The following is a 26051-nucleotide window of genomic DNA, read 5'->3' on the forward strand; positions in this document are numbered from 1 at the left end:
AGCTGCTGCTTCAGACCTCTCTATTGACTGTGGCAAGTTGGTCACCTGGACTCTTCTCAGCAGCACTGCCTGGACTCCAGTCTTTATCGCTTTTGAGTCTAAACTTGCAGGGGTTCAAGGAGGCTGGAAATTAGGCTTTTATTGCTCAGTTGCAGAAAAGGAGCCATGAGACAGAAAGAGACAGTGCCTGTCACAGCTAACTTTTATGCTTCCACTTAAATGGAAGAAAGTACTTCATGCATGCAACCTGTTTATTGCCAGTTAGGAATTTGGACTTTATTGGATCCTTTAGATAAGAACCTCCTGTATACTGAAGAGTGCCAGACCTGAGTGCCATGCATTAGTTAAAAAGAATTTCCAGTTCACCCTCAGACAGAGTATTAGCCAACAAATATGTTATATCAGACAGCCGATGGTGCTGTATAGCTCAGAAGATAATGAAAAAACATTATAGTATGAAATTTTCCTGCAGGCACTGAGATTGTGGTGTGCTGGGAAAACAGATTCCTTCTGCACAGCACATATGTAAAGACTGATTAGGATCCGGTACTGATGGTAATCTTGTTTGAAAGATAACTTTCTTTTCTCTCAGTCTTTCTTTCTGCCAATCATTTATGTGGAAACACCTGACCTCTTGCAGTGCCTCATTTTTCCTAAGTAGAGTTCCTGAACAAATCACAACCGCATCTGCCAATTAGGCTGCTCATTTCAAAAGGATGAGAATTATGTTTTGTGGTGGTTGCTGCCTTGCTAATTACCAAGGACATTTTCCCATAAGTAGGGTTTTCCTCAGGCTAGAAATACTCTCATAATTTTTAAAAGTCAAGAGACTGAATTGTAAGAGACATTATATCCTGACATTTGGGTGGCCTTTTCTTCCTAGAAGTGTAAACTAATTATCTATAAATGATCTAATGTCTGATAACAGCAAATAGTAGGCGTTAGCCAGAGATAAATTAGTATAGGCTGTGTGCTTTAGAAGTAAGCACAGCTCTAATTATTTGGTCTCTCAAACACTCATACAGATAGCAGGACCAAAGCCACGGGGCACACACAAGTCCTGTGTGACTGTGGGGGATTTAAGGTTACTACACCCATTTCATTCTGTGCTGTTGCTTCCTATGATTTTAGAGGGCCGCTTCTCCCAAATATAATATGGGTGCTAGGTATCTGGGGTGGGACCCCTTGTAAACAGATTGACATGGTTTTGGCAGTAGTAGTACATAGCCATCTCTACTCAGCCACTCCCCTTCTCGTACAGAAAGATACAAACAGTAGCTGCAGTTCCTGGTGTGTGCTTTATCAACAAATTTAGGAGAAATCATTCTACTACTGGACCAGAATTTGCCCTGCATTATGTCTTTTCTTATGAGAAGATAGCTGATGGAAGAATCCTGTAAGATAGTCATATCATCTAGAGAAAGGGGATTTGTTGTTTCATTTCTGAGTGTAGGTCTGCTTGTAACTTGTTTGCAAGATATTTAGGCCAGCAGAAAAGCACCAGAATGACTAGATCACAGTGATGGTGCTTCATTTGGATTGAGTGAGCCACAAACTGACTTCAGCTGCCTCTTTTAGTCCTACAATGGTCTTTTTACTAAACATTCTCCGATGCTGTTCAGGAACCACTCCTTTGATTCATTGATTCTTTCCCCCCCCATCCACCCCCCCCCCTTCAGTAGATTTCGACATCTCCATTGCCATACTTTGTAAGTTACAGTCTCCTGTTCTGATTTGCTTCAGAAGCGAGTCTAAAATTTATGATGGAACAGCATCAAGTCTAAAGTACATAGCGAGGCTATTCATTATTGAATACCTTCATCATTGAATATTCATCATTGACATACCAATGTCAAGAAACTGTAATGATTTGATTTACGGTTTTTAAGGATTTAAAAAATATATTGAATAACTATTTTGTCAGCCTGTTTCAAATAATATGATTAATTAGCATTAAATTAATATGCTTATAAACACAACTGTTTTATACCAAACAGTCTTTGTAATACAGCTCAATTTATGTTCCAGCAATCAGATGATTGATCCCTAGCGTGTTTCCTTGTTGGAAAATATATAGCCATATTACAAATGAGTTACGCAAGTTTTGAAATCTTGATGTATTTTCAAAGGGTTTCCAGGAGATATTAGCTGCTCTTCTGCAAAGTTACAACCTTTAATAAGCAAAGATAATCATGTCTGCTTTATAGCATGGAGATTAAAATTTGAAACAATCATTACTATGTCCACCAGTAAGCAAAGACCAGACTGAACTTTCAGGCCTTCAGTGTAAGTTCATTTGCTCAAGCATTCCCAGGAAGACTTCATGCTTTGGTAAAGTTACCCAGAAATTGTACAGCACTGAGTTGTCTTGTTTTACTTTTACCCCATTCTCAAGCTTGTGTAAAACCTTGGAGGTGAAGGGCCACTGAAATCTTAATGTGGCATCTTGTGTGTACTGCATGCCCAATGCACCTGAACAATCAGGCCAGAGACTTTTGTCTATAAGGCAGGTGTTCCCTAATGGGTTTGCTATCGGATCAGCAAAAAATTGTGAGTAACTGTTTAACTTGTAATGTGGTTAGAAAGGCTATTACACCTAATTTGAGAAAGCAACCTTCACAAGCTTGTTAGACACAATGATTTCAGAGGTGACTGTGTAGACAAGGTTAGACTGGTGGAATGAATGGAGACAGGTGGGACAATATGAGACATACCCCCTTGCTGGCTGGACATGCTTTCTTGTGCCTTCTAGTAATTCCCTGGCTCTACTTCCGTAGGAGATGTGTTTTAGAATTCTGTTTGTGGAATTTGTAACCTGTGGGCACTGTATTTTGTTTGAAAGAAGAACTCTCCATACCCTTGCACACTTAACCAAAGAGTGGTATTGCAGTGTTCCCTGGTCTCTTCATTGTGGCTGTTCCCTGGAGTTAAAGGAACATAACCAGAAAATTATATAACTCATAAGTATGCTGGATAACATTTATAGCTGTTAGAGAAAGTGAGAAGCCTCTCTTAATACTCCACCGCTATTAAACTGTGCTGGTCTTAGCTTGGCATTTGAGTGAAACTGATAGAGGGAAGAGAGAAAAAAATAGTGAGGAATGCCTTCTTTTCCTGCAGAACACCCAGTACTGTCTGTACATCCCTCTCTGGAGCTGACCTGTAGAGATTTACAGCCTGTCTGCTTTCAACAAACCAGTAATCTGTTTATCTAGCAGCACCCTGCGCAGCCACTGACTGGTAGCTGAGCAAATCACCCCAACCCAACTGTACATCTGAAGAAGCTAATGTAAAATCTGAACTACAGCGTCCCAAGGTTTAGAAGTAACTTGTTTGCCTGCAGCATAACGTGAGGTTATACTAGCAGCTGTAAATAATTCTAGAGAAAGCTGCGCAGAATCAAATAGCCTTCGATCAGGTCCTAGCAGTTTCATCTTCTCCTTCACTGAAGATATATTGAGTAAATTAAACTTGAAATATATGAAAGTCAGGGGCACTCTGTTTGACCTAACCTTATTGCTACGAATGGCAGTGTCAATTTTAATGTTAAAATCACTATGACCATAGTTAGGTCAATGATGATGGCTTAAAAATATTGCCATAAAACATCATTCATGTTAAAAACAAACAATAAAAAACTCAGAGAATGTTTAAAAATACCTAGTGAGAACTGGGATAAATGGATTGAATGAAATCTCTCGAAAGCCTGCCTTTTCACTAAATCTTTGTTTTCTTACTTTTCTTATGACAGTGTTAAAATAATCCATTGTTTTTGACAAGATTTGTGTTACATTATAGTTTCAGATTCTGTAAGTTTCGGATGCTTAAAGTCTAATATTAATCTTTCATGGAATGTTAAACAGTGATTGACTGGGTAATAAAGGATACAGGCAGACTGATATCATGGCATCTTTTACCAGGCATTCTTAACAGAGGTTCTTAAATTCTCATTTAAGAGCTGTAGATAAGTTTTCATGTTATATCACTATCTGAAGAAAATAATACTGGGGTTTTTTTCCTTATCTATTTTTTTTTTTAGAGCAAATGATGAGTTATTATGAGAAATGCAGAACTTGGCATCATGGCTAGAAATACCGCCTCTATCACTGTATACTGAATTTTACCATCAAGCTATGAAATTTTAACAGCCAGTAAAAAATATAAAGAAAATTATGCAAAGCAGTAGAGAAAAAGCATTTGTTTAAAACCAGCTAACACAATTTCACAATCTGACTTACAGTTTTGAATCTAATTTCCATGGGTTTTTTTAGCTTTAGCTTCAGCCTTAACTCACTGTTTTGTCAGTGTGCATTACAGTTCACCAGTCCTTATTGAAAGATCTGTCATATTGTAACAAAAGAGAGAGACTGCTTTGGAATAATTCTATAAATGAACTGAAAAGCCCTTGACTTGGCCAGTAATGAGTAATAAAAATGACTTAGATTGGGAGAGAAGCCATCTGTCTGAGTAGCAACATTCATTTAAAATGCACTGAAGTCATAGATATTAGGAGAATGCCGAGTGTGTGGCTTAGTAAATTTGCTTGAAGAGAGTTCTTGGAGGGAGAGAAAGAAAGAGGCAGTGCAGATTTCACTAAAAAACCTGCATATGAAAGGGTAATATTTGGATTAGAAAATAAATTAGAAGAATTCAAAGGAATTTAACAGCAATTTTTGAACCTTCTTGTAAGGGAGGCTGAGGATTAAGAGCCTATGGGGGAAGAGAAAAACAGAATAGAAGGGGTGCGTAAATGCTCACAGCTCCATATAGAAACACATAATCCCTTTTCTGTGTGTTCAAGGGTAGATTCAGTTTATTTTCATTATTTTGTTTTGCACTGTTGAATGAGAGGGAATAAAAGAGTAAACATGAACAAAACTAGTATGCATTTAAACTATATGTTAATTAATTCTCTAGCCTAAAAGGTTAATAATTAAAAATACCGTGACCTGCCTTTTTCTCTTTGTCTCTCTGAGGCTATGCATCACTTGCATATCATGCAGACCCTTGAAAAAGCCTTGTCTTCAAACTTTTAACAGTTATATGCAATGGTAGTAATGGCATATGCGATTCAGTATTTCTGCAAAGTAGAAGCAATTCTATAGTAGATATAAATGTTATTCCCTTATGATACAGTTATCAGAAAGGTTTTCTTCTCGGCTGGAATACTTTTTGAAAGCATCAGCCTCTGCTGGTAGGAAGAAATGTAGTTGAGAAGACTTAACCTGTTCAGTAGCTAACACTTTATTCTGGAAGGACTGACCAGAAACTTTTTTGTAATTTAAAATCTGCGAGAGTCTGACAGTTGAACTGAAACTGGCCAGCATCTTTTCTATCAAACTGTTTTTGATAGAAAATTGGATTTTTTTGATTAAATTGAGATGTGCAATAGCTATGAAATTTTCTACATAAAATTTCCAGTCCTTAAAATAGAGGAATTGCTGAAAAAGGTACCAGATTGCATCATGAAAATTATAGCCTCTGACCATATGTTTCCATTTTATTCTAGGAGACAGATTTTCTATGACTTGGGGTTCTTGGGACATAAGAGTCAACATGAAAAGGGAAGAAAACTATTTAAATGACTTCTCACAGGATCTAGGTAGTGGCTAGGTCGTTTAAAATTACTTCTTGTGCTGAAAAGTATTTTGAACATTGCAATGCCATGTATCTAGTACTGAGAACATCCCCAAGTTTTAAAAAATGGTTACAATTGCACAATTCACCTGTTCAAACAAAAAACAGATGACCAATTTTCTTTTGTCTCTAAATAACACAATGGAAAAAAAAAATCACTACCTTTCTAATTATGTCAGATTTTAAACAAGCCAGAAATTAAACAATGTTATTGCTCAAGTCTGTGGGCCAGACTGCAGTTTATACAGCCCCTTTGCAAAAGTCCACATGGATCCAATCTCTCAGACCACTTCTCTGTTTGCCAGAGCTCTTTGATTTCCTTAACTTTGTAGCATTTTTGTATGGATGCTAACATAGACTATTATTTCCTTGCCTTTCATCTCCTTGACTGACATGTCAGGGACCTTGGGAAGAACAGATTCCTGTATTTTTTGCTTATCCAGAGAACTTACTGTTTTCCTGACAAAATCTCTAGTCTTTCCCCTAATGAAGACACAAGCCTCTTTTGCATTAATGAAATCACATCGAGCTATATTCCACTACCTCTATTCCTTACACCAGCTGAAGACACAAAGTCAGTTATTTTCATGTCCTACCTGTTTAGTTCTCATTTTGGACTCTGGTGACAGATTGTTGTAGGTATAATGGGCTTGCGTGACTCCACAGAAAAGGACTGCAACAATACCTGAAATTCAAAGAAAAACCAGAGTTAGCTGTTTCTATTTTCTTACTTAGGTTTTTCAAGGGGCTGCATAAAAAAGCTAGTTAGAGGGAGAACATCATTTTATAAGAAAAGAACTTTAAGATACGTTTCATATACTTTTATTTCAAACAAACTAGAATTTTTTTCTTTGCTAAAAATCATGTAGGTCTTGAATCTTCTACCTGGTTCATCATGCATTCATAGCTTTTCCACTGTTGTTTATTTGGCCCAAAACCCGTAGAAAATTTGTTTGAGTTAATACATGGTAGCATCTGACCATAAATCTGACTGTCAATCAGGCAAGGCTAACGTAATTGCAATATGAAGGGCTTCAGACTTTGAAAATTTTGGCAGAGACTGAATAGGAAAGGTAAAAATAATTTTATTACATTTAAATAGTTTGAGAGCACTTAGTACTGAATGACAGCAAAAGGGGAAAGTCATATCAGCCTGTGCCTGATTATTAGCCTTATCGTAAGCTGTGTGTAACAATGTGCAAGCTGGACAACAACACGTTGCTTAAAGGTGATGCTCTGGCAGGTGCAAGCTGTGTTGCCCAGAATGACTGGGTCAGTGACTGTAGCCATGTGGCAGTAATTATACTTCCCAGCTTGTGGAAGGTCTTGAGAAGCAGAGCAGCAGGCTTGTCAGGAATAATAAATTTTGTGTTATAGTGATATTTCTTATTTTTGAATACTTCCTCCCTGGCTCTGGTCCTAACTCACCAGAATCATTGAATAACGACACTGTAATGTAGTATTAAACTTAAAGTAGCTGATAAGATTATAACTGCAATCTCCTGTCAGCTCTCACACAGATAAAGCAGAAGGAACACACACAGGGAGAAAATGGGCAACCAAAAATAAGTGTCTACCAGCAACCAAATGTAAATGCCCATGGAGGAAGAAAGCTCTGTGCTTTTCTTAAACTTGGGGCATGTCTACATAGATAATTATTTACACAACAGCTCAGGGCTTGTTCGTGTCCATTCCGATCACAGTTTTCCTGGAAACCTCCACACGCATTTTCTGAAGCATGTGGAGCATGCAAGTTCTTCTTGGTTTCTAGATCCAGAGCACATGAACAACTGGTTTTGCCCACAGCCAGCCTGCAGCGTGATCCCTGCATGCCTGTGATCTCTGGGGTCACATACAGGCAGTTTTCCACCATTCTCCCCACAGTGCTTTAGCTCTTGTGCCTTTCAGCCCTTCTACTCACTGTCTTCCTGTCTAAGAGCTACAACATGCCATAATTAGCATTTTAGTTTCTCATGGGCTACTCTGCAAATTGTTAGGTAATTTTTAGCTTGTAGGCTGCTCACGTGTGCTGAAATAACACCATGATGTATCCAAGGAAATACACTGAGGCCACAAAGCAAGCAAAAAGATACCTGTCTAGGTTTAGGCAATATCTATCCTTGCAATGTGGCTGTGCAGCAGCTTTCTAGGCATTTATTGGGTTAAACTAGCATGAACTGAAACATATAAACCAATTCTACTGGAAGCAAAGAGCACAAAGTAGAATTGTGAAAATAATCTCAGCCTGTGCCTTCAGTCCTGGACTAGAAACTGGACAAGGCTTCCTCCGTCTTCTCCAGGATGGTGGTGACCCTCTGGAATTTTACAAAGGCCAGCAAGAAGAGGCAAGAAGGGGGCAGAATCTACAGTGCTGCAGGCTTTAGCACAGCAAACCCAATATAAAACAGTCTGCTAGTTCAAAAGGATTAATAGAAGGCGGCCAGACTTCAGTCACAGGAAAAATTGGTTGATAATGCACTGAACAACTGTCAGGTGCAAGCTCTGGTGCCTTGATGGGTTCTTTAACAGGCCTATCCAGACCTCTAAATGCTTGAATTTTAGCTGCAAGAGGGCCCTGGAGGCAGGTGAATTATCCTCCTCCCCTAAAGCATGGGATAGAAAAGGAAACAAGGTGAAGTAAAAATTTAGACAATGCTGAAACTTTCATTTGAGGGAGCGTGTGTGTGGGAGCAGCACATTGCTACATACCAGTTAGTGCAATTATTACCTTACCATGTCTGTCTCAAGTTTCTGACTCTCCTTGGACTGCTAACTGAACATACTGCCCAACAAAATCCAACTTTCTTTACTTGCGAGACCCTCTTGTTTCTGGGAAGAACTGAGGCCTGGCATTAATATGCCTTTGATGGAAGAAAAAAGTATGGAGTAAAACATTCTGAGAAGAATTCAGCACAAGGGATAACTGCCATCAGAAAGAAAATGTGAAAGCAAATCTTTTTTCCTCTCAAACCACTGTGGACATTTTCTTTGCTTCTGGGTTCTCTTTATGTTGTAAATTTACCTATACTACTTCTACAGAGCATGGTCTCTGTAGCCAAGAGAAATTCCACTGAGCTTTTACTGCCATGTCTGTTTTTTTAATATTTATTTTCTTATGTCTGTTTTGATATTTATTTCTTTCTAACTACAGTAAGACTTTATTCACAGTAAATAATGTGGGGAGTAGTGAGACTGTCACTGCCTAAATACATTGCAGGAAGTAACTGATCTCTTAAATGCATCTAAGTCTTTTTTTCTCAGTAACTATTTGTGCAGAACTGATCTGGGGCCTTTAAAAATTCTCAGAGCATTTGCAATGGGATGTTCAAACAACGAAATTTCAGTTAAAAAAATGTAGTAAATCAGTAACGTTGCTAAATATCACTAGCTCCAGGGTCAGGAACAGATATGGAGATAAGAGTTTCTGATTCACTTTCTTCTACATGAATCATCATCATGCCAAGTCTTACATTTGTAAAATTGACTATTAAATTCAACTATAATTATAAAATGGTTTTTGACTGCTAAGAAACTGTTAATTATGGGTAGTGAGAGAACTGAGAGTGACATGAGGAATAAAATGGCCTAAATCTGATTTTACAATAGGAATAAATGATCTGAACCATGCAATTACGCGAGCGGAGAAGCCAGATACCCTGTTTCCAGGGAAGACTGGGGGAATGCAGTAGAATATTTCAATTGCTACTACTGGAGTTTTAATATGTACCAGCCATTCCTCTCACAATGAATGGTTCATTAAAAGGCTTGGAGAAAATTGTTTGTAATACATTTCCATAAAAATGGTTCCTTAAGAGTAATGACCAATTACATGTTAATCCAACTACAAAGGAAAGAAAGGTACCTAAAGAGGCAAACAGAATTTTTTAGTTAGAAGGAAAAAGAAATCTGGATTTCTTTGTAAGACTATTAAAGCTGGATTTTGAAGTTAGCAGAGTAGCAAATACTGTATGAACTGTGTACGGTACATGAATTAGGTTGTTAAAGTTTTGCAGGCTCTCTTTCACAGAGAAGCAGGTAAGACCAAATGTGATAATACTGGAATTGTAAACAGAAAGTATTTATTAGGTACAGGGCAGGCAGATAAAGTCAGATGGACATTTTACCCATCCTTAGCGCTCAGAGCTTGAATTTCCAGATGTTGGAGACATCAGCTCACTTGTTTTGTGCCATTACATTGTTTCATTTGTAAGTGGAAAATTTAACAATTACAAGATGCTTAGTACTGCAGTTGCTGAAAAAAATGCTAACCTGAAGTAAACAGTTAAAGTTTTGAGTTGAAATGTGTGATTGGTTTTTAAGTGCAATACAGCTGCTTGTGTTTCTTAACAAAGTTACTGAGGTTTTTCACATAATATAAAAAATGAGAAACCTAAGTAAAATATTTATAGTTACTAGTAAACTTTGAGCTGCAGCTCAACCTCTTTGAAGAGGTTTTATTAGATTTTTTTTCTTCTTATATAACAGAGAAACAGTAATAACTTATTAGCTGTTAATAAAATTAGATAACTTATTCTTACATTAGTTTTGCTGAACGCTTGTAGTTGAAATTTTTGTTAGGACAAAAGCTAGTAATATCAAAAAATAATATAGGATAAAGGAGTAACATGACTTTAAAGTATTTGGCTGATGGTGTGAACATTAACGTGATAGTGTGAGCATTAATTTATAAGTGTTAATCTAAGAATGATTCCTATATTGTCACTGAAAGACAAAAATCCTTTGTTACATAATTTCACAAATAGGCAAAATTGTACCCTTGCTTTTAAATATCTGGTGCTAAAAGAAAAACTTGAAAAAATTCTGTGCTTTGTCAGAGAAGGGCAACATGCACAGTGTGCTCTTAATGCAAACCTGGAAGTGACTGGCCCCAATTTAAACTTCAGAATTTGCAAATCTGAGAGAATGAAACTGACATTATATCTCTAGCTGTCAGGTCTTTTACTGATAAAAAACCCCAAACCTCTACTTCCTGGGGAAACAAAGAAGTAGATAAAACGTATAGCTTCATTTGAAAAGATCTGTAAGTAAACTGACTAGGTTTCATCCCAACTTTGAGCATTCCAGAGCTTCAGGGATGCCTCTCTAAACGTGCACTACATACTGCAAATCCCACAGGAAAACAAGCAATGGGGACTGGTCTTTCATCAAAGGCAGGGAAATGTATAGAAAAGAGAACAATGAGGACTGGGTAATAGAGAAATTATTTAACTAAGATAATGTTTACTTTGGAGCCCTGTTTATGTCAGAATATCTCCACAGCACCTACTAGGCACATCCCAGTGTGGACTGAATATGTGAGTGGGGGGAAATGAGGCACTGTCTTCTGCATTGGATTGTTGCAGTAATAAGGCTATAAAACCAGAAACAACAAATTCCCTACTCAGTCTGCTTTCACTGAGGGGATGAAGTGTGACTAACCATTTTCTTGATACTAAAGCAAAGATTTAAGGCTTTTTTCACTAGACCTATACCAATGCAGAACCAAAGCTGGTGCTTTGTTCATGGAGCTTTCGTCTCTGGGGTTGTCTGAGGTTGATTTTATGTTGAAGTGACAGAAAACAACAAAAGGCAGAGCTGAGGGAATATTTTAGGTCCTTGTTTGAGGACTGATCATTGATATTGCACCTGGCTACTTCAAGTGAGACCTGAGCTTCAGTGTTGTACTTTTGTAACCCAAATGAATTGCTGAATCTAATTTAGATTTGAACTCTATGGTGACACATAACAGGTTTTATTCCAGGCATGCTAAAGAGTGCTTAAGCTGTTTACCTTGAATCTGTTCACTAGCAATAAGACTCTACTATCCTTATTTTATGCAACCGATTGTTGGTCTCAGCCTGATGCCATGCTAGAATATCTACTTTTCTCTAAAAAACAGTCACCTTTGTCTTTTTCCCTTACTGTCTTAAAAGGTTGTACCTACAACAGGACCTAAACTAGCCAGCCCAAGCACTGACTCAAGTGTGTGCTTGGTCTGGTCATGCGATGTTGATGAAAGGGTGAATGGGATAACTGAAACTGCATGGAGTATTGGATCTAGCTTATATGTCACCAAAGTATGTCTAGAGCTTCCTCTTAAAGTACAGAACCCACCTGACATTCCTCATCTTAGAATACCACTTAGATCATCCAGAGCCATCTCTAAATCCTACAGACAAGTAATGGATTAGTAATTTGTAGCAAACTAGCCCAATTGTCATCTGTCTCTGCACAGCAGTGCAAATGCCGCTTTATCCATGAAGAGCCTGCTTCCCTAAGTAGACCCAAATTGCATCCTTTCCTCCCAGGAGTGGCAGAACTAGAGCTTAAGGGAGTTGAGGTCTCTCTCCTTTTGACCTAGAAGCCAAGGTATCCCTTCTCCCTCATTACTGGGAGGAGTCTGCCTACTTCTCTGTATGGCACAGCGTGGTACATTACTTATGAAAAAGGAAAGAAACCCACAAAGTTTAGTATTTAAAGCCCAGAATAACTTCATTTTATAGAATAGCGTCAGCTCAGTGAACTAAAGCCAATCAGGTACCGACCTACATTGTGTTCACACTGCTCAGAACTACAGGCAGAAATGTTTTGGTAGATTCCTTCTGAGAGTGATACCAGAAGAACTGGTCACAACATTTTTAAAAAGCAATGAGGTAGATGATGGATCCAAGACTGATTACAGCAAACAGATAGGAACAGTGAACAGCCATGAGATTAAATGCACGTTGTCAGCAGCACTAAAGGAAAAGGAAGTCGGTGTCATTTGTTCTTGCTATGTCCTAAATAATATGCTACCTAAATAAAGGTAGCACAAAACTACTCCAGTGAGAGACTGGGTCTTTGGACTTGTCCTGGGTACATCAGTCATAATAAGTTATTTATTTTTGGAGGAAAAGCTTTCTCACTAGGTAGACTGTGCTGTCCTGTCGGTCATCCTGTGAGCCCATGAATAAACAGGCAGGTGTCAGACATATCACAAAATGTTCAGACAAGAATTGCTGAAGGTAAGGAAGCAGCAGTAATTTGTTATTACAAGCTTTTTCCTTTATAATGATCAGAAAACAGTAATTTTGGGCTGGGGTCTGAAAAAACAGTAAAGGGACAAAGATGGTTTCCAACATTTTTTCCTTCAAGATCTATTGTCTTTCTTAGCTTCACAGCACAGGTCTTTGGCATGTAAAAAACAGAGGTGGTTTGCCATAATTTTGATGCTTTTACACTGGTAAATTCCATATGAAGTCTGCATTAGTTGAATACATACATGCAAATAAATTCACATACATATATTTAAGTGCATTTTTGCAGGTGTATTTATCTCTTTTTATTTGAGTATCTGCTTCGTTTGAACAGCTGTAGATAGAGAAGGTCTAACAGAGGTGAACATTAAATGCCCATGTACATAATGGAATCTCACAGGCTAATGACTAAGTGATCATTTAAAAATTAGTAGATTTCATTAACTATAAAGCAAGAGAACAAGCAATTAATAAATGCAAGATGTATTTTCCTCATTTATTTTGATGACTGTTTAAATTATTTACATTTTTTTTTCATAGCCTACCAGTAAATACTCTGTAATGAAGTTTGCAAATGAAAGCAACTATATCAACACTGACCTTTTAGTACTCTGTTATTACAGCTTTGCTCAGCGGTCAGGAATGATATACTTTAAGGCAAATCAAAAAGTGCACAAATTAGATTCTATGTATAAGAATCAATTTATCATGCATATGTCACAGCTTGATGATATAGCTATAAGATTAATAACTATAACATTAATTTATGATTTACAGTTATCAGTATAACAATAATTCTGTAGTCATCCCAGATTTTTATTTTGATTACATCCATATTTCAACCAGGGTCAGGCCCATATATTATGTTATGTATCATGGGATATCTTGAGGTAGAGGAATAAAATGTTGTCCTGTACTGGTCTTCTTTTACATTTTATTTTAAAAATCTGCAGGCTAAACAAGTGAGCTCTACCACCTACTATACCTACACAAAAACAGTATAGCCCATTATTTGTAAATTATGATATACTTCAATATTAGACTTCAAAAGGCTCATAGTGATTGAAGAACTAATGTGGAAAGCATTATAAAAATAAAATTATTTTGCAATTACGTTACTTAATAGCTACAGGGACATACTGATGTCTAGTGTTAATCCTTTCAGGTTCATTTAGAAGGAATGAACATAGGAAACACAATATCCAAGGAAAATAAAAGTGAACATAGGCATAAATGTACAATGAATCAAATTAATTTTTGAAGCAAGTGTACTGAAGTCAAAGACTTTAAACTAGGAATTTAGTTCACTGAATGGAGTGGTCCAGCAGTGCCACTGCATGGTTATGATGCTCTCTTAATTTTAATGATTACTTTGGAGGGTAGAAATACTTGAGTGTAAAACGAGATGATGTATTCATTAAGACAGAAAAATGGTGAATCAAGTAAACTGGAAAAGACTGGAAATGATAGAGTATGGATTAAGATCTGAGTGTGTTCTGAAGGATGACTGGATTTTCCCTGGGCTCCTCGTGCCTTCTGCAACAGGTGCTTTATACATAACATACCTCTGTGGGAGACTGCACAGAATAACTGCATTTTACATAGATTTCCTTAGCACAGGTATGAGAAATTGGAGCCACCTCTGAAATCTACACCTCAAAAGAATCTAAGTCAGTTGAAAATCTCTTAACCAATACAGTAATTCTGCTGAACTGAAAGTGCAAATTAATATTTTGAAAGGAGGGGACTTAGAGCTATTTCAGAGCCTGAGGGAAGATGAAAGCAACATCAAAACTGGTTAAACCAGACAACAAAAATATCCACTCTGAAGTGTAATGTTAGCACAGTACTCTAATAAAGTCAATGCGTTTACAAAATCCAGCTTCGAATTTCTGAAGGTACAAGGAAGGCTCCATGAATTTTTTCCACTCTAACAGCTTCTGAAAAAAGCCTTTTACAGAAACTAAATGACAAAGAATCAACTGATAAAACTTCCAAGATTAAACTTTTCCTCCTCACAACAGTGTGATTAAACAATTTCCACCTAAAACTCAGAACGCACTCAAGAAAAAAATGCTAGTGATGGACTAAAAGGGCTTGATATGTTTTCCTTGGAATTTGTGTGTTGGCAGAGCAATTGTCTTTTATTTGACTATATCCGTTCATTTATTATAGGAAATAGCTAAATTTCCCAACAATTTTCTATTTTTCTCCTTTAAATTGGAAGTTTATTTTGGTTCCATTATCTTTGTCTGGCTCTCCCTCTGTCTATTTAAAATTCTTTATCAAGACTACTGTAAAAGCCATCTGTGGTGTTCAATATTTGAGTCTTTTATTCTGATATTTTATATATTGCAAAAAAAAGAGAAATGAAACACTCTTCAGAGTGACTACCAGGAGTGACTATGCTGTCTCTCATCACATTTTGAGTATGCAAAAAAAGACATATGCCAATTATATTTTGTCTGGACATATACGGTCTGTTTCTATGCCAAAGAAATGGAAATTACCTTTGGTGCAGCACCTGAGGCTCTGAAAGGTATTAATGTTTCCCTTGCGAATCATCTCTTTGAGTATAATGTGTAAGTTATCAATTGTGCATCTGTTGAAACAGCATCCTTGTTCTCAGCAAGGAAACAGTCTTGCCTTGGAAGTCACTGGATTAGGAAACCAGCATCTCCAGTAGGAGGCAAGTGATTAACAGTCATCCTTCTTTTCTTCCATTTTTATGTAGTAATCATGACACATTTTCAAGAACTTGTTGTGGCTTAACCCCAGCTGGCAATTAAGCCCCACACAGCTGTTTGCTCGCTCCCGTCGCAGTGTGATGGGGAAGAGAATTGGGAGAGTAAAAGTGAGAAAACTTGTGGGCTGAGATAAAAGTTCAATAGCTAAAGGAAAAGCCTCACACCCAAGCAAAGCAAACCAAGAAATTCACTCACCACTTCCCATGGGCAGGCAGGTGTTCAGCCATCGCCAGGGAAGCAGGGCTCCATCACACATAACGGTTACTTGGGAAGACAAATGCTTCACTCTGAAATTCCCTCCCGTTTCCATCATCTTTCCTCAGTTCATATGCTACGCATGACGCTGTGTGGTCTGGAATATCCCTGTGGTCAGCTGTCCCAGCTGTGTCCCCTCCCAACTCCTTGGGCACCCCCATCCTGCTTGCTCATGGGGTGGGTGGGGTGCGGAGCAGAAAAGCCCTTGGCTCTGTGTGACCACTGCTCGGCAGTAGCTAAAACATCTTCATCAACCCTGTTTTCAGCATGGATCCAAAACATAGCCCCATACTAGCTACTGTGAAGAAAATTAACTCTATCCCAGCCAGAACCAGCACAAGGCTGTTAAGACACAAACCAAACTTCTATTCCAGCTGGTATCTGGTTGCCAAAGGTGTTTATATAGGTGCACTGAACAATTTTGTTTAAAAATCCAGAGGTGGCTGCAACCCACTAGCAACATTGAGGATGACCCTGTCCTCTGTTTAGTCATTGATAGCTGGGAAAAAGGAGGAGGGCCCAGGACATGCAGGGCACGCAGTCTCTTGACAGTCACATGGCAACGTATGCTTGCTTCCTTATACTTACCGTCATCTTTGGTCCTATAGCTGGGCAGAAAATAGTGGGACTTATCGGGATGGGTCAATGTAGGGAAGGTAAGGAAAAAAGACTGAGGACTTTAGCCTGATCTAGTAAGTCTTTCAAAGAACTATTCAATGTCTTTACAGATTTGCTCCTAAAGAGGAAACCATCTTCAATATAGGCACCTGCTTTTAGAACCTTTATATATGATGTCATGCCCAAAACAAACATGCCATTTTCCTATACTAGAGACACATGATAAAACTGCTTTTATTCAATAAAATGGAACACTTACCTGTAAGACCAGCAGCTTCTGCTGATAAGAAGGCACTCCAGGACAGTAGGAAAAACAGACCTGTCTCCAACATAGGAAACTCGCAGATCTTTGTAAATTTTGTCAAGTGCTACAAGATTACTAAGGAAAAATAAAGCCCCAACTGTTTTTTAAGCTAAAACTGCTTCCAACCTGATAAAGGATGAAAGAAAACTCTCTCATCATCCGCATCTATACAACCTGAATTCAGGAAAAAATGCACAGCCTTTAACAATCTCAAACAAAGAGGAAAAACCAGCATAGGGTTTAAATGAGTAAATTCTACAAGTCTGCTATTTCAAGAACTCTTCTGGTTTTGAACTAATGCCTAATTGGTTGTGTTTGGTATTCTTCTCCCAGAAAAAAGGGAAAAGTTATTTTGTCCAGTTTTGTAAAAAAAATGGCATTTGTTTACATATGCATCAGTGCCAGAAAGATGAAAACTGCTGCTCTTTCTAGTATTTTCCATGAAGAACTGTAAAACACAAGAAAAATGCAGAGCAACAGATACACCTTTTATTTCTAGTTTAGGCAAACTGACTTGATTTATAGTCTAGTGTTTGCCTTGTACTTTTGTATAATTGCTGCTAGTCTGTAGTTCATAAATAAGTTGTAGTTCATAATTTCATGTTTTAACTCAATACTTCATAATGCTTTTCTAAAAATATAATTATTTAAAAATAGTAAAATAAAACCCACAGTCTTGCCTAGTGTTAAAAAGAAATTTGTGTATTAAGTTCTTTGTGGATTCTGATAAGTGAAATTTCCTGTCAGTTTAGGATTTGATTCTGCAAAATTTTGAATTAACAGTGAAAAGGTTCAGGCACAAACTAAAAATGGTCAGTCTCAGATATCACTAATATATATAGATTTTCTCTCTGAAAACAAACCATAAAGGATATTAAAGCTGTCACAACAGCATAAGAGGATCCCATGGCAAATGATCCAGCAAAGATCCCCAGGAAATTTCCCACTGACTGGAAGAAAGCAGCAGTGTCAAATGCATTAGGATTCTCCTTAGGACTGTAAATGGATATAGAGCTGAAAAGAAAACAAAGGGATGGGGGAGAGGAAAAGAGAAAGGAATAATGAATTCAATTACATTGTTACAATTTTGAAATCAATAATTGAAAACGGACATTTATAGGGACTCAAAATGCAAAACAAGCCTTATCAGGGCTGACAGTAGATGGGAGAGCAAAGCAGATGGAGACTGGAGTGGAATGATTTATTTTCAAGGTATCACACTGGAAATCAATAGTCTGCTGCCAGTCAGTAAACATTTTTATACTAGAAGTGCCATAAAGAATATTGTTTCCAGGCCAACTAAACATTAAAAGGTGGTAGGTGTATAAGAAAACTGCAGGGAAGATAGATAACTTTGAATTATTTATTGGCCGTATGTCTTCAGAGCAGTTATAAATTCACAAATATTCTTGATAAAAAGTGCAGTTTTATGGCTGAGGCTCAAATGGGTGACACAAATCACAGCAGCTACCAAATCTGCAGCAGCAATCTTGTCATAAACCACCTAGTAGTTCCCTTCTTGGTGTAACTCTTCATAATAGAGCTGAAACCGTATCAAGAGCTCAACAAATAGGAAATCTTGTGGACAGAACAAATGTTGTTCCACAGAAAGAAACTGCTGCAGTTGTCAAAGGTCATCTGTATCTAAACCCTGAGTACAGCCATCAAGAGTACGTTTGGGTGGGAAATGATGCTGCCAAAGGGAAGGCTGTGCACTAGAGCACTATTGAGAGTTTCAGGGTTGTTATTTGCCACTAATCAGTTATTGCTCAGAATGCTACTGACACCAAGCATACATGCCTTTTTTCTTGTTGAAACATAAAATTTAATAGGTACAAAATAGCTCAAAGCATCCCAAAGGAATTCAGTAACATCTTAGATCTTTGTGGTTCTGTTGCTTTCAGTACTGTAGGTCAGTTATGTTCATTGTTAAGAAAATGTACTGAGCTTGGCATTGGGTCCCAGAAAACAGCTTTGATTGCTGGAAAATGATTGGTATTTTAAGTATTAAAAATTTAGAATGTGTGAAGTGTTTTGAATATTTTAAGTTCTTGTAGATTAAGAATGTGATCCCTGCAGTCTGATGTCTTCCATCTGGAGATGAGGCTTAGAGATGAAGCTCTGTATGGAGGGTTTTCTAAACAGTTGCATTCATTTAGGAGTCTCCAAATAAAATGAAGTCACGTAAAAGAGATCTCATGCTGTAAAAAAGGTACAAGGACTCTAAAGGCATATGGTGGAGCACCAGTAAATGTGAGTGGTGACTACTTATCCACTGCAACAGAAATCACTAAACAGCAAAGTCTGATATCCCCAGTTATGCTGATTAGCGCCACTACAAAACCAGTGAGATGATTTGTAGTGGAAAATGCTATTAATATAAGCAAGTACACTTTTTTTTTTTCTTGAGGAAATGCTAATCAAGAACATGTTGCTATCTAACTTTTCAGTCCTCTTTCAACTGTGACTCTCTTAGATCCGGGGTTCAGTTATAATTCTTTGCTTCTCTTGCCTTCAGATGATTCTTGAAATGTGTTTCATTTCTGGTCTACTCAAAATGTATTGTTTTAGACCACATATGAAATAAAGAACTATATTAAGCCATAGATACATTATCTAAACTGATGGAGTAGTTCTACCAAAGGAAATCCTATCAGCTGTGATACTGTATGTTTATAGTCTAATTTACTAAGTGTATTTTGCATACTTAGGGAGGGCTTCAGTTCAGTTAGGTATTTAAAGCTGAAACTATTTAGTAGTATAACTGGAACTGTTAGATCTAAAACTTTTAAGTGTGTCTTGACAGCAAAGCAGCCACTTGGTTCTCTGATAATTTGTCCCAAATAAGTATAGAGAGGCTGCAGCTGTTGTTCTGTATTGCTCAGTGAGCTATAAATCACGAAATGATCTTTTGTGCCACTGGTGCTGCTGTTGCAGGCATTGAGTGGTGAATTCAGAGAGGTCAGCCTGACTACATTCTAAAACCAAGGAAAATTTTTCTACTGTATTGATGGGCTCTGCCCACAGAAGGGATGCTTAGTAATAAAAAGTAAACAAAAAAAATCTTGACATGGAGTAAAAGTTTAGTAGTCAAATGTAAGATATAGCCTTTAACTGACTTTTTATTAAATATGTTAACCTTAAGGTAAGAAAAGTTGACTTTGTTAAGACCAGTTAGGGTTCCAATTTATCCTTCAATTTATCAACAGCTTTCAGGTGTGAGGGAAACTAGAAGAAAGCATCCTGTTCTTAATGTGGTTATTTGAGGAACAAATATGGAGTGACTCATTCTCACTGGGAAATCTTTCTACTCAGTATGCCCCCCAAACCCCATGATTTTTTAAAAGCACCAACATATGCTCATTATACTAACTGTGGTTTCTGGTCTAAATCTTTCCAGAACTCAGGTTTCCCTGCAGCTCAAAGTGTATTAAGTTCTATTTTTAATTTTGCATTATTCTGTACTAGAGCTATTATTTCTTTTCTTTGAATATGTTTCTTCTTTAACACTTTCACCTCTTTCAAGCATTTAAAATACATACTAATTTACCCGATGATTTTTCTATATAAGCTGTATTTCAGCAGAACAGAATTTCTTCTTGTTTATTCCAGTACTTCCTGCCAAGCTAATTATTTGACCTAAAAACAAATTGCAAACTTTAACACTGGAGACAACCATAGTTAAATGTACAGTGTCTCTACTCTTCCTTTTCCTCAGAGAGTAATTCAGGAAACATGCTGGTATAACTTGCCATTTCTGCTATTTGCTTCCTGTGCCTGATACAAAAGGGGTCGATAGCAGTTCATTATCAAGCAGTGTGTGAGAGTTTGGTAGTAAATCTGAATCTGTATTTAGTTTTCAAATATTAGAGGCTTTGTAATTATTGAAGCAGTATAAGAAAAAGATGGGTTTGTTTCCATAAATTTGTATCAGAGGTGGATTACGCAAATCCTGATAATAAATGCAGTAGAAAACTGTTTTCAGAGATTGATAAATGAACAGAACTAAGGCAAAGATATGCTTTATCTGCCACCCATAATAAGATAGAGTGGAAGGACAGGCATAAAAGATTTTTGTTGGGTCCTCGCTGGATGCTTGATAGACATACCTTGCAAACACCTGCCCCAGTCCCTACTATCCATCTGTATCCAAGTTTGGTAACCTCTGCCTCTCCTGCAGGTTCGAGTTAAGAATAATACTCAGCTTTCTTGGTGGTTCTTATAAGGATTAGCCAGTGGTTTCTATATTAGAAAATTATTTAACAGATCCCTTTTTCTTTCCAGTCCTTCTGTGCCTCCTTGACCAACTAAAAAACAACAGGGTCAAGTGCTTTTACAGCTTTCAGAATGGAAATATAGGCAATATTTATTTATACAATAAATTGCAAGTTAGGATTGTAACTTTTGCTTGAAACAGAAAGGAGGATTTACAGTTTGTTGCGGTTTTACCACACTCATCATTCCGCTTCTTCCCTCCCCTCATCTGTTAAGATTATTTTGGGATGAAAGCTCAGCATGATGAAGAATGTTTCTTTCTATGGGCTTATATAGGGATATAATACTAAAGGTTTCCATGACAAGCAGAACTCCTATTGCAATGGAAAGCATAAAGTCACATTTCCAGTTCCGTCTTGAGTGATTACTTTTTACATCTTCAGTTATTCTCAAGGAAAATCTCATTGATTCCTAAGATCTTTTTCTTCCTGTAAATTTTCCCAGCCTGTGAATATAGCACAATGTATTTTCCATTTAATAAAAAAAATTGAAAGCATTTAGGATTAGAGCAAAGATTTTTCAGTAAGTAATGGAAGTGTTTTCAGGAAAACCTGTAGGTGAGGTTAAATCTTGTATCCCTCCTTTCATTCCTGTCAAGGCCTAAAGTGCCGAGGGCTAGTGTGGCAGCATCAAATAAAGAGATGTTAATCAGCTGTAACTAGCAGAACAGCACAAAGATTCTTGGTTTTGGTACAAGCCAAAGTGATGCAACACATGTAATGGAAGAATTTTAGAAAAAGGCAATATGCAGAAGGAAAATGTGTGCAAACAGCAGAAAATTTCTAATAGAACAATGTGGAATCAATTATTAGAAAGAATCAGGAAACAAACTGTTTAATTCCTTTCTTCCTCCTTCTATTTGACCGCATGGAAACAAACACTTTATTATGTTTGGAGAGGAAGATTTATTTCCACTTGCTAAGTCAAAGGGCTTCCTTTTGCCCAGTGGCAGCCTCCCTATTTGCTGTACTACCACGCGCCACAATAGTACTACACAGAAGAGCATCAGGAACAATCTAAAGAAAAAAAAACAACCAACCCTGAAAATACTGGAAGGTCAGATATTCCTTAAAATACCTTCATTGAATGAAGTGGGATCTCCCTCAGGTGATAAATAATTATAGAACTACATGGTGATGTCATCAGCTGCTAATTAAGAAAAGTAAAACAGGCCACAGAAAAAAATATATATTCTAGAGTTCAATGTTTAAAAGGAAAAGAAGGTTATTTTTTCCTGACGTTATATAGGAAAAGGTAGGTCAGTCTACTGTGTTAGAAAACTTGGAGCTTTCAGAGAATTGAACTGAACAATTTCACAACTTTTTAACTATATAGTTTTCCTAAAAGTGTTGGAAGAATGCTGAAAAGCCAGGACACTAATTTTCCCCCACTGTAAGCGTTTGAACTAGAAGCTAGACATGAAAGCGCGTGCGTAGCACCACCTACACCTTCTCTTGGCAAGTTTTAGGTTGGTAAAGCCTTCCAAGCTTCCTCATAAAATAGCTCCTCACACAGTAGGAGTAAGTAGATGAACTATAAAAATGAAAACAAATGAGATAAGATTGGGATGTGAGCATGCTAAGCCAAGAAAAGCACATAGGAGGTAGAGAAGTTTTGCAGTCAGTTAAGGGAGAGCAAAGGAAGGACGCACTGCTGCAGGAAAGCTTTAGGGCTAGTAAAAGCAGCCAACTGTAACAACAGTTTGAGGCAAATATATAGAGGTCCTCTAGATGAACATTTCCCACAACAAAGAAACTTACTGTATTTTTTCAGGTGTGTTTGCAACAGGGATCAGTAAGTAACACAACTGCACAGAAGGTGCATTAAAAGAACATAGACAAGTCTTCTGTACATCCTTCTGTATAAAGAAATCTGTCTCCCTGGAATTTGTTCCTGACAACATTTACAAATGTTTAGAGAATTAAGGCTCCAGAAACATGGATTTCACAGAAATATGCATACTAAGCTTTCCATTTATATGTGTATAAGAACTGCAGAAATAAAAAAAGTTATTGGTGGCTGACTGACTCTTCAAGTGGCTAGCATCTGAACCCTTGTTTTTCTGGGTGTCCAAAACCTTATTCTCTTTGGCAATACATTACATCATGGTTTTTATTCCACTCACAAACCAGTTTCAGCACACTGCTAGTAGTGCTATTGGTTTTAATTCTAGATAAAAGGTCTAGCAGTTATTTTAGAAACTATCTTCTAGCGGGGATTACACTCTGTTCCTTTTTCTGTGTGTCAGAGAATGTTTACTTCTCTCCTTTCTGTCTTTATTTTGTTTCTTTCTAGGCATTCCCAGACTTTATAAACTATTGTAGGACATTTTATTTTGATTACTTTAAACCAAACTAACACTTACTGTTGTCGTAAATAAGGTTTTTACTGTTTATGGAAACCTTTCTCAAACCGGATTTGTTACCGGTTCCAAAGTAGCTAGCTGATGGCAGATGTCAAAGCACCAGCCATGCTGAAAAGGTGAAAGTGTTGCAGACTTTATGGAAAATGTAAGTTTTCCCATTTATGAGGAAAAGCAGTATTTGCATGAAAATAAAAATGAGGCTCTCTGCTAGATTTTCCAATTAACATAAAGTATCATAGGCTATTTCTACTGATAGACTCAGGCTCCTTTTCAGGTGACACAAAGCATTCGCAGACGTGACATAACTCAATCGCTTGCTACGTTTGTCAGCGGTGTTACAAAGCAGCTGCAGAGTTTGAGTGGCTGTGCCCCTTAACTTGGGCACTCAGAAATCAGTTTAGCTTCTCAGGAGTAATTTTTGGCAGCTAATGATAAATATTTTCTACAATGGTGACATTTTCAGTTTTCTTCTGTGTTCAGGCCTGAGCTGACAGACAGCAGCCGCCTGCAGTACAGTCAGAGAAAATCATGAGTACTTTGTGTTGTTCCAGGTAGACTTTCCCTAATGCAGATTTTAGTTCTCATCTACCCTCAAACATCAGGGACTGCAAAAAATCTGTCATTTTCCCTCCTTCTCTGCCTCCCTAGCCATTACCCTTAGGATACCTGCTCTACCTCCTTAGGGAGCCTTGGAAATCATCTCTTTGTCATGGTGATCCCATTCTTGCCCTGAAAATTGCACCACTTTCACCTTTAAAGGGCCTGGTAGCTCACCCATCTCAACGGGGTTGAACCCAATATGCTCATGCCCAGAAAGAAGCCTCTGCAAGCCCCTCCTGACAGGAGGTGCTGGGAACACCCTCTCCCTCTGATCCCTGTCAGAACTCCATCACTATGGGCCTGTAGTCACTACAGACACATAGAAAGGAGATGTGAGATGATAGTTTTGACAGTGAGTAATGACCTAACAGGCCTGCAGGCTGAACAATTCAGACTCTGAAGTCATATCTGATCTGGTGTGGAGCTTCTCTGCCCCTGTGCATCTGAGAAATGGTATGTGCTGTCCTTATGTATCTGTGCAAGTATCTTAACTTTTCATTACCTCATTCTAGGCAAATACTACCCTATTTTTATCTTTGACAGAAAGAAATTCTGATGAACAGCAACCCAGACTTTAAAATTCTTTGTAAAAGAAAACTAAGGCTTTAATAGTAAAATATGCTCACATTTATCTGAGGCTTGGTACAGGAATGTTTCGTTCTTAAATGACTGCTATTGCTTTTAGATGTCTAATTTCCATAAATCTATTTGAAAATATCACAGTCATTTTCCAGTGACAGCTCTTTTTCCAAAAAACCTGTCCTATATCTTTGAGAGGAATGAAGCACATCAGCAGAAAACAGATGGCTGATAGTGGGTCTGTGACAGCACGTGCTGCATTCTGCATTATGCTATTACCAGTGTCTGACTGTCCTTATGAGCTGATCATATCAAAAGGCGCATAATTTACAGATTTCTGTGCTTGCAACTATGATACTTTCTCATTCGGATATCAGAACTGTAATCCAACTCAGCTTTTAATTTCCATTCACTTCAAATGTTGCATAAAGAGAAATGGCATGTGTATATAGAACAGCTTGAAGTCTGTCTTCCCAGTTAGGGACCATTAAGTGGCTTCATCAGCTGTGAGGAGGTACATAGTGCAAAGAATGTAGAAATAAAGAATCAACCAGCAAGGAACATATTTGTCTGTCTGTCTGTTTATCTATCTAAATATATATAAGTAAACTATTATTGTATTAATGCAAAGAGCTTGATTTCTCCTCTGCCTTGCAGTCTCTAGAATCACTTATGCCTATGCAAAATAGAACAGTACTGTAAAAAATACGCAGTTTCTCTGCCTAGAAAACTTGACTGTAAAAGTTACAAACCAGTGATATATCAATCCTCTTGAGTTAGCAAGAAACAATGAACTAGGAAAAAATTCTCCAATCTGTATGTTGAGGAAAAAATAAATAAATTTATATATGTTATTTGAACCAATCTGCTGCATCATGCTAATTATATAACTCAGGCAGAGCATATCTTGTGAATAATAGTACCCCATTACTTTGTGAAGGCATCTTTCAGGTACCCAAGAAATGCAATAATCCCCAAGATAAGTCTCAGCTAGAACTGTTTCCTGAACAAAAAGCAAATGGTAAAAACCAAAAAGAGAACCTAAAATTTAAATGTACATATATTATGCCATTAAGGGAATTAGATGTGCTGTATGTGTGAGCCTGGACTATCTTTTTGTGTCCCTACTTGTGATACATGAGTTGAGAGCTATCTTTCATTCCCAGCTCTCACACTTCTAGACCTAATAATTTGAACTTATACAATGATCTAATGATTTCTATTTCTGTAATAATACAACAGTTTGCAGCCCTTATTTGTTTTGTGTATGGATAGATCTTTATCTCCTGTCATCTTTACATTCTTCTTCTTCATTATAGCATTCTTCATCTTTGTATTATCCTTCAATATTTTTTTTCTGTGAGCCATTAGCCTCCAAAGTAACTCAGAGTAGAGTAATATTTATCAGAAACATTTACACAACGTTCCATTTATGTGACAGTTCTTACCATTAGTCCAGGGTGATGAGACCTTGGAATAAGGATTTTCAATGAAAATGAAATATTTCTTTTGAAAGACAAAAATGGAATTAATGTGTAATTGCAAGTGTTCTATGAGCACAGGGAAAATAGTTTATTGTGCTCTTGGAGGTCTAATTCCATCCACAGCTCAGGTTTATTTGTACAAGACTGGCAAAATGTGATACTATGGGACTT

The 26051-nt window shown here is 37.4% G+C and overlaps 1 protein-coding gene across 3 annotated transcripts in view; it reads right to left on the minus strand.

The window, feature by feature from the left end:
* Positions 1-26051, minus strand: part of SLC9A9 (solute carrier family 9 member A9) — a 211426-nt gene that overhangs the window by 111351 nt on the left and 74024 nt on the right. For all 3 annotated transcript variants that reach the window (XM_037406813.1, XM_037406812.1, XM_037406814.1), the window contains exons 7-9: positions 17453-17591; positions 16533-16638; positions 6234-6322 (exon numbers count right to left, since the gene is read on the minus strand). In XM_037406813.1, coding sequence (XP_037262710.1) covers positions 6234-6322; positions 16533-16638; positions 17453-17591 — 334 coding nt within the window. The remainder of the gene's footprint in view (positions 1-6233; positions 6323-16532; positions 16639-17452; positions 17592-26051) is intronic.

Source organism: Falco rusticolus, chromosome 13 (genome assembly GCF_015220075.1).
Source record: "Falco rusticolus isolate bFalRus1 chromosome 13, bFalRus1.pri, whole genome shotgun sequence".
Classification (NCBI taxonomy): Eukaryota; Metazoa; Chordata; class Aves; order Falconiformes; family Falconidae; genus Falco; species Falco rusticolus.